Source organism: Acyrthosiphon pisum, unplaced genomic scaffold, assembly GCF_005508785.2.
Source record: "Acyrthosiphon pisum isolate AL4f unplaced genomic scaffold, pea_aphid_22Mar2018_4r6ur Scaffold_21003;HRSCAF=22751, whole genome shotgun sequence".
NCBI classification, from domain to species: Eukaryota; Metazoa; Arthropoda; class Insecta; order Hemiptera; family Aphididae; genus Acyrthosiphon; species Acyrthosiphon pisum.
The window spans coordinates 89,400-99,593 of NW_021770423.1; the positions used below are offsets into that span (position 1 = coordinate 89,400).

Sequence of the window (10,194 nt, forward strand, 5' to 3'; positions counted from 1 at the left end):
TCATTTCATTAGATCAATTGATATGTTTGGCAAAAAACACGTCTAAAATACTATGTTACGCGTGTGATTGACGAAAACAGAAAATCACCGTATCGAATCCCCTTAATATTATACTCGCGTTCACGAAACGTCGTTAAATTAATATACTAAATTAGCTAATCCTGTGCGCTTCGTTGCTCGTTAAAATATGTACCAACTCTATATGGCTCAGACTTTGTTCAATTCGTTATTAATATTCGATGTATGGTGTTCAAAATTTATCTTAACTTTTCCGTTGCCCGGAATAAAAATTCTGCTTCGCAGCAGTAGGTATATTAACAGGTAGATCGCGAACGCCGTGCCGTTTGTATGTAAGCGTATGATTTAACTCTAAATTATCAAAGTTATACCAAGTTTGTCGTATTCCACCTATGGCGAAAATAGTCTGTCTTCTTCCCAGAGGTCTAATATACACACAAACATTCATTTATATATATATAAATATTTTGATGACAAAAAATAGTAATAAAAATCAATAAACATGCCCCATTAACCGATAGCAACCAATATATAATACGCTGTTGCGTCACTGTTGTATTTTGTACATCCAGATTTCATACTTTTCCGGTGGATTATCCTTTCGAAAAAACATTTTCCTGGCAACCTCGAACATCTTAAAAAAATATAAAAATGTTATTGACTTCGCATTAAACTCACTAAATAAAAATATTATACAGTAGTAGACAATTTACGTACAAAATGCTGTTAATTTTTTTACATTTTTATCAACAAAATATAATATGTGTCATGTGCACAGACTAATGACAATACAATTTGACTAGTTGTGAATTTGTAGAAAAATGCAATGGCCTATCTCTTCGTACGCGCTCTACCGCAGATTGCGTTCTACTATAACTATTCCGGCACATTTTTAAATTGGTAAGACGCTATTAAAATTATGGCAATAGATGCACATAGGTCCTATACTCAATGTATAAAAAGTATGTGAGGGACTGTGAGGCCAACAATTCTAATATGAAGAAGTAACTTTCAGATGTACAGTTAATAATCTAATGAATTTGAAAAAATTGTTTTTATAAGTATATTTAAACATTTTGAAAATCAGAAGTTGAATAAATTATTTACTAAATTGAAAAATGGAGAACATAATAACTTGTTGATAACTCTTTATATTCTATATCGCTGTGTAAGCTAGAAATTGCAATGTATGTATGACGTATTTAGGTCAATAAATTGGACGTACTACAATCGTAACTCGTAAACAAATTCATTAACACACAAACTGTAGCAATTTTATTTTCAATCACTTCAACTATTAGTACTAGCACGGGTGTACGTGTGTTTCATCGTTCAATAATTAGTTGTTTATTATTAAAATTATTTATGTGTTGAATTATATTGAATTAAATCATGTTTTTATATTTTGTTACAATACAGTAATTATACTAGAGTCTGGAATAATCATAAATAATTTTAATAAAGTTTTTGATTTTAAGTAAAGTTAAAAACATTTTATAGGTAAATGATATTACAAGGTATGTACCAATATTGAATTCAATAATATTTCACTAGTAATATAATAATATAATATTATAAAAACCACTTCAAAACATATTAAGTTAATATTGGTGTAGAAAATGTTTTCCATAATACCTTTAAAATTCTATAATTCTTTAATTATTAATTTTTTGCTTACTTGTTTTGTATTTTTTTGGACTTATTAGTACGAATATAAGAATGTGTTTTTTTACTGCAGGAATTAAAATTTATATGCAAATGTTCGATTTTAATTTCTATTTGGCATATTGATATTAGATTGTTTTGGTTTATAATTTAAAATAATATATTTAATTTATTATTTTAAGATTTTTATATTTTATATGTTCAAAAGTTAACCGTTTTAATTTTTTGAATGTTATTAGGTTTTCAACATAATTTTAATTTTTTTTGAATTCCTAATTTAATGTATTTACGGTTTTAATTAAGATTTCTTCCTACGTAAAATATCGTAATATTGCCATTATAATTATAGTCAATGCATGCGATAAAAGAAAACGACTTGTTGGTTTCTGTTGAATTTCGAACTAAAATTTTGTTTTTGATATTACTTATGATTTCATAGAAGATTATTAACGATTTTTATTGATATTTATAATTTATTTTGGAATGCCCTGTTTTTAGTTTAAGAACTCCAGAACCTGAACTCATATATCATTTACAATGCAAAATAAAAGACAAAAATTAGAATCCAGCAGAGGTGAAACATGTAAAATATCGTCTTATACAGAGACCTTTGAAGTGTTACAAACATTGCGCAAGTAAGTTATAAATGTATATTACGTAGTTTTGTGCACAAACGATTTAAAATTATTTAGAATATATGACACATAATTCGTTGAAATGTATCTAGATAAGATAACAGATATTATAAGAAAAAACTGAAATTGTTAAATGTATTATACTTATTAAATTGTTATGTAATACACACCTATTCCCAATGTTTGATTTTATAATAAGTTTTATGTGTCTCCTGAAATAATTACATTTTGGAGTTACGTAGTATTGTTTTGGCAAACGATAATCAATACAGACAATTAAATCTAAAAAAAAATCTACAGTTGTTTTGTTCAGTTGTAAACATAGAAAACTAATACGCAGTTCGGATGATGTCTTGCGCACTAATATTTTGGCATATGGTGCGTTGTTTTAAATTTAGAATAGTAATAAAAAATTATTGCGAAACGGAAAAAGTCAAGTGAAATCAAGTTTTATTGATCTAGATAAGATAAAAATATATTGCGTATTTGTTTTTTCTAGATAAGATAAAAACATTTTTGTCTCGATAATTTTATCTAAAACGCTGTTTATATACTAGATAAATATGAGTAACAATTGTTTTCGTTTTAGAGATGGGTTTTTTTGTGACGTTAAACTAAAAACAGACGATAACAAAATAATAATCGCACATAAAGTGGTTTTGGCATCGGCTAGTCCATATTTCTATGCAATGTTCACCAAATTTTCAGAAAAGAATACTGAACTTGTCGTAATGAGAGAGATAGACTCAACCGCTTTACAGATGTTGGTAAACTTTATATATTCGGGGGCTATCGAGGTCACCAAAGAAAATGTCCAGGTAATACAATAAAAATTGGATTTATTATACATAAATCAAAATCATTTAAATTGTTTATCGTCTATTTCTCTAGATTTTATTACAAGCTGCAAATATCTTGCAGTTACAAGAAGTAAAAGACGTATGTTGTGATTTATTAGAGTCACAACTCTGCCCAAAAAATTGTATTGGTATAAACGCAACAGCTGATACATATGACTGTACAAAATTGATAACGAGTTCAGAATTATATATTCAGCAGCACTTTTCGTAAGAAATATTATTTATTATTATGATGACTCTATAAGGACATATTATTTGTTGTTGTTATATTTCGATTCACAGAGAAGTTGTTGGTGGTGACGAATTCCTATCTTTATCATCGGAACAAGTGGTTAAATTGATCTCCAGTGATAAAATTATAGTTCCATCCGAAGAAGAAGTAGGCAAACTAAAATTAATCATTGCTATATTTTCGTATTGGCAAAAAAAAGAATTCAATAACCTTGGGATATGTTATATGAAGACTAATTAATACAATATAAGTATATTTATTTTTTAAGGTATTTGAAAGTGTTATTCGTTGGGTAAAACATGAGTTGGGTTCAAGAAAATGTATTTTACCCCAATTAATGGAACACGTACGTTTACCTTTAACATCGAAGAATTACATATTAAATAAAGTAGTTGAGGAACCTCTTATTAAGAATTGTTTAAAATGTAAGTTTTCTCTTTAAATATACTTATACTGTGGATTAATTTATATATATGTATATATATTTATAATTTATTAAGGTAAAGATTACATAAGTGAGGCATTAAATTGTCATATATTCAATTCAGAGCTTATTCCACAAAACATCCGGAATAAACCTAGACATGGAGATAAAGTATAATTCTGTTATAATTTTTTTTCTTTTTCCAATTTATTTATTAGTGTAAATATAACAGGTTTTATTATCTATTGGTGGAGTTGATATTGAATTGAGAAATCGTACAAAATGGTACGATCCAAAAACGGAACAATGGCATTTTGGACCAGAACTGCTTACAATCCGTCACCGAGGTTGTGCAGCAGTAGTTAACGATAATTTAGTGTTTACTGTTGGTGGTTCCGCAGAATATTGTGATACTCTTCGGTCTGTCGAAGTGCTTGATTTGTCTTCGGAATCACTCTGTTGGAGACCAAGTGTTGAAATGTTAGTTGAACGAGATGCTTTGGGAGTTGGTGTTATCAATAATGACATATATGCCGTAAGTAATGATGAATTATAACTTATGAATTTTTCGTTATTTCTGTTATAAAAAAAGGTAAAATTGTAACAATAAATTATGTAATACATTAAAGGTCGGTGGATGGAATATTTTTGATGATTCATTATCTAATGCAGAAGTTTTTGACATCCATACTCAAGAATGGCGTATGATATCAAGTATGTCTACTGCAAGATCCTATCACGGGGTAGGAGTCCTGAATAATATTTTATTTGCGGTAGGTAAACTAATATTGTTTTTTATGATTTTAAATTTGTCAGAATAATAATTGTGATTGAAAAAAATAAAATTTTTCTAATAAAGACTCAAGAAATTTAATATCCATAAAATAAAATAAATCAATAGATTAAAATTTTAAATTGATAATAATTAATAAGTAACAAACTAATATAAAATATACTTGGTTATATACCCTAAAAATGCAATGGTTCAATAATTTCAACAGAGACTGATTCATTTTCATTGATCTACAAACTTACCTTATATAGAAGGCACAAAAACACGATTTCATTGTAGTAACAGATTTATTCAAAACTTAATATAAAAGTAATCTTATTTTTATAACTATATGTTATTAATATTGTTTATTGAAGACTCTAATACGAAATGTATTAAAGTAATTAAACTTTATCTAATGTATATTTTAAATAGGTATTGAATATAGCTTGATTTTTTCATTTTTATCAAAAAATAATCCATTTTATTTCTTAAAGATTAATTTTTAATTTCTTATGATTTTCAAGCTTCTTTATAATTTGATAAGCAAATTAAAGATTTATTATAACATTTTTGTAGTTAAAAATAATAGTTGTGTATTTGTTCCACTTTTCATAAATATGTACTCAATCACTTTTATTAAAAACAATAGGCAATAATACTATATAATACTACTCCACAATTTGTATAAATTGAATTTTTTAGGTAGGGGGACATAACAAATTATCACAGGCTTTAGACACTGTGGAATGTTACGATCCCAGTCTCGATACATGGACACCCGTCGCAAAAATGTCTGTGTGTCGCGATGGTGTTGGAGCAGGAGTTTTAGACGGTGTACTGTATGCTGTGGGTGGTAAAGATGGATCAAAAGCTCTGAGTAGTGTTGAAGCATACAGACCAAGTACGGGAGTTTGGAGTACTATTGCGGACATGCATAAGCCTCGAAGACAAGCAGGTAACTTCTCGTAGAAATATTTATGAAACATTTTTTTTTATTCTAAATATATTGAATTCAACTTAATTTTCAACATAGGAGTTGTTGCATTAAACGGTTTATTGTATGTCATTGGTGGACTCGACGACACTTTTTTTGTGCATTCTATAGAATTTTACAGCCCTGAAACCAATTCCTGGACAATAGTCGCAGCGTCAACGGAATTTTTACATACTTCAGCAGGAGTAGCAGCCATTAACAGGCATCGAAATTTTAAAAGTCAATAGCATTCATGATTTTTCCTTGATACAATAAATAAATGATTTCGTATATTGTTACATTGTATATCAATTGATTTTTGTATTTATCTTATTGTTTTTGAATGTCTTATTAAATGGTAAATTATAACGAACATTTTAAAATAATGATTTGCTAAAAATGTATAGTTTGTTTAATTTCTATTTTAATTACCCATTGCTAAAATTGAACATTTAAATTAAAGGTTTATCATAAGTAATTTATACTTTAACCGATTAAAATATGAAGTAGGTACCTACTATTAATGATAAAGTATATACACGCTACACGTTTCCACACCTATTTTACAACAGAATGGTTAGGAAAATAAATATTTTTTTTATTCCATTTATACCATATTATAATGTTCTTATAGTTGTATTCTTTAAATTATATTTTTAATATAAAAAATTACAAAAAAATGTACATGTTATTTTTTACAAATTCAATATAATTTTGTACAAATATAAAAAATACCAATATGATTTTATACAAATATAAAAAATAGTAATATGATTTTATACAAATATAAAAAAATACCAATATGATTTTATACAAATATAACAAATAGCAATATGATTTTATACAAATATAAAAAAATAGCAATATGATTTTATACAAATATAACAAATGGCAATATGATTTTATACAAATATAACAAATAGCAATATGATTTTATACAAATAACAATATAACAAGTACCAATATAATACACAATGTAATAAAAACAAGATAATTAGGTATTACGTCCATAAGGATAAATCGATAACAAATTTCAGGATTTCGGCAAAACGGGTTTTTTCAGCGGGTACGTTGCTCGCCTATGATGAGATTTCATCCTGGTCCTCCAACCTACAACTCCCATTTATGGGTTGACGATGGTTTTACAAATCATGCAAATGTCTGAAATAAGTTAAGATTGATTTTTATTGCTTAGAGTAATAGAAAACCAAATATATAGGCAGTGTGTTTAAAATAATAAACTTCGACTTTCAAAAATATTTTTTCTTATGCCATAATATATGTATATCTAATTCGTGTGCAGTGTATACCGGTTATGATATTTAAAAATAAAATATACGTTTTCGTATACTATATTATTACAGTGTACTATAAACTGTACACGTATAATCGACGTTTAAATTAAAAATTAATTAATAGTTAAATTTAAATTTGATAAAAAAAATATACATTATCATTTTGTATTTTTAAGCAATACATTTTATAAAGAAAGCATTGATAACAATTTAAAAAAGAAAATTATTTAAAAAAATTTAAAACCCGTTTAATATATTTAAAAATACATAGTATTCAAGCGAATAAAACTTTGTTTCGTTTAATTAGAAGAAAAATGTTTTCCAACCATGTTTTCAGGTATTAATCATTCGTCACACTATAAAATACTATATTTATTGTTTAAATGTTATTGTATTAGGTACTAATTTAAATAATTGTTACATTTTACTTGCACGAATAGTTTTACTCGTTCACTTGTATTATGGTACTCTGGTTATTTTAAGTTTTAACTATCAATTATTTAAAGTATAATAAAGTCCTGGGAAAACAGACCAACGCGTCAGTGGTGTAGGTAAAAAGCCTATCCTAAACGCCGTGTGATCTCATAATGTATCACAACTATTTTTCTACTTCACTAAAGACCCGTATTACAATAGTTAAACTAAAGTTAAACCGTGGGATTCGGCCGGTAAAATCGGTGGGTTAAGCATAACCGAGGTTTAGGCTATGATTGTAAAACGGGTCCTAAGACTGTGCACAGTAGTGTGAATAAAACAACTCAAAACTATAAACTTGTAACGATAAATTAATAGAACGACGATGAGTGTCTAATATGTATAAGTAGGTACTTACTTTATAAGTAAGACAATATAGTTCCACATACTCGAAGTCCTCTGGTGAGCTACATGTCTCGGTAAACGCAAAGTGTGTACGGCCCTTGAACAAGTTGAGATTGATTTTCGTTTAGAGCAATGGAAAACAAAATATATAGTCAGTGTGTTTATAATAATTATCTTCGACTTCCAAAAATAATTTTTCTTACGCCATAATATATATATAATTCGTGTGCAGTGTATAGATCGTGATATTTAAAAATAAAATATAAATTTTCGTATACTGTATTATTATAATGTACTATAAAATGTATATGACGTATTCAGAAGAAAAACTGCACTGCATATTATGCAATTTGTTTTAACAGGCACTGATTTGCGTAACTGAATAAATTGAAAAGTATCTATGGAAATGTTTCTCGTACATATATGTACACGAGAAAAGCGTATTATAAATTTGTATTTTAATTATTTTTAGTGCACATTAGTCCTGAATAGTCCTGTATTATAGTGATAAATAACCAATGTTATACTTCAATTATTGGACTGCCACGCACTGATGAAAAAGATATCGGAACTGCTATTGGGCACTTCTGTAAGGCGTTTTCACTCTTCGTGGTTAAGTCTCTGCAGACTCTGATCATTATAGCGTACAAACGATCGGAAACATGGAAAACAATCTGAAAGCGAACTGCGAAGATTCAACCGTGAAGAGTGAAAATGCCTTTCAGAAGTGCCCAATAGCCTGCAGATCCAATATATTGTTACGGTATTTACTTCACCGAGACTATTAGCTGAAAATATTTTCACTGTTACCGGATTCCGTATGGCGTTTTGATGGATAAATTAAATTAAATTCCGGACTATTATACATTAGAGATTTTTTTAGTAAAGTTGATAATTTATTTAAACAATTATTACGAGATACATTAAACTCTATAAATTCCAAGTTTTTAGTTTATCACATAAAATACCTATTTTGTTATATTTTGAAATACCTATATAGTAGTGTCAACAGCGGTGAAGCTTGAGTCTTTTAAATCGAGTAGACGTTGAAAAAAAATTAAAAGTACTGCGAGAAATATCCAAAAACGACCTCCTAAAAGTACAGACTTTATATTATATACTTGCACTTACAATTCTCGCAACAAGAACTTTTATAGAGAAAATAATGATTTCGAGTGATACGACATATATTTTTTTACATTATTATAACATTTTTACCATTGTCACCTACGACCTACCTACACGTGAAAAATACGCATACCCGAGAATATTTTTTTAGCTGCCGAGTGTAAATTATATAATAATAATAATAATAATAATAATAATAATAATAGTACCTATGAATTCGTGTCGGTATTATACCATAGCTATGTACCATATTGGTATCTATAATTCCATCAGATGTATATGTATAACTATAATTTTGTGCGAGGCCTCTTTTATATCTAAGCTCCTGGACCTAAAATCTGTTAATCAGACTCGATCAACCATTATTAAGTGAAGTAGCTGTATAACTGTATTAGTTTACATTATTTTGTTGTCTGTAGCTTTAATATTCAAAGGGGGGCATTAAATTGTTAAAAAGTTATTTTTTTTTAACTTTTTAACTTAACTAGTTTAATTTACAGTTGAAATAACTTAGATTTTCTCAGTTGATTTTAAAAAAATCCATCAAGTTAAAAAAATTTTGAAATTTTTCATTTATACGTAAATATTACTATATCAGTATAAAATTAAAAATATCCAACACAAAAACACAAACATTTCTGTTCTATTTCTTGATAACATAATTTTGCGTATATTAAATATTAATATATATTTTATTAAGTTGTAAATTATATATTATGCGAATTGCAATCATAAATGTTTTTAATAAAATTAATAATTTTAAATTACAAATTGACAATTTTTACGTTTTAATGGTATTAAACATAATATAATACAGGGTGTTATCCAATGAAGATCATGTACTCATCTTCACGTATTATGACATTCAATTGCTATACGATATAAAAAAATATATTTGTTTAATTATTAATTTGAGATGAGTGTAGTTTAAATTATTAAATAATAGTTAAGTAAAAGTAAAATGGTATACAGTATATACATTATGATAAAAGTTCAATAAAATTATTTTTTAAAATGTATAACTTAGAAACTAGAAAGACACATTCACTCTTTATGTGATTTACATACTAATTTTAAAAAAAATAGATTAATTTTTTTTGAACTGAGTTAAGTTAATATTTTTTTCTATATTAACTTTGAACTTGTCGAGTTAATTATTTTAATTAACTTGCCCAACTTTGTAATAATATTATTCTCTAAAAACTAAATAAGATGAATAAGTATATACCTTTTTCTAAAACATATGGTATTATTTAATGATAAATTATAATTGATGGGCAATGGTGGGTGTTTGTAAGTAGGTACTTATACCTAGCTCACAAATAATAGAATAATACATGTTATAAGTTATTTCAGGAGTTGTTTTGTTA

The 10,194-nt window shown here is 27.0% G+C and overlaps 1 protein-coding gene and 1 long non-coding RNA gene across 5 annotated transcripts in view; one reads left to right on the plus strand and one right to left on the minus strand.

Moving 5' to 3' along the window:
* Nucleotides 1-5,888, plus strand: part of LOC100161219 (kelch-like protein 2) — a 6,317-nt gene extending 429 nt beyond the window's left edge. For 2 of the 4 annotated variants that reach the window (XM_003243190.4, XM_016802881.2), the window contains exons 2-11: nt 2,182-2,318; nt 2,908-3,136; nt 3,210-3,385; nt 3,461-3,557; nt 3,679-3,835; nt 3,911-4,005; nt 4,067-4,369; nt 4,464-4,607; nt 5,312-5,564; nt 5,643-5,888. In XM_003243190.4, the coding sequence (XP_003243238.1) occupies nt 2,221-2,318; nt 2,908-3,136; nt 3,210-3,385; nt 3,461-3,557; nt 3,679-3,835; nt 3,911-4,005; nt 4,067-4,369; nt 4,464-4,607; nt 5,312-5,564; nt 5,643-5,830 (1,740 nt within the window). In that variant the 5' untranslated portion in view covers nt 2,182-2,220 and the 3' untranslated portion in view covers nt 5,831-5,888. Of the gene's footprint in view, nt 1-1,311; nt 1,536-2,181; nt 2,319-2,907; nt 3,137-3,209; nt 3,386-3,460; nt 3,558-3,678; nt 3,836-3,910; nt 4,006-4,066; nt 4,370-4,463; nt 4,608-5,311; nt 5,565-5,642 lie in introns of those variants that run through there. The other 2 variants (XM_001949023.5, XM_008182908.3) reach the window with 2 other exon arrangements.
* Nucleotides 1-10,194, minus strand: part of LOC100568651 — a 73,308-nt gene that overhangs the window by 62,259 nt on the left and 855 nt on the right. The window lies entirely within an intron of this gene.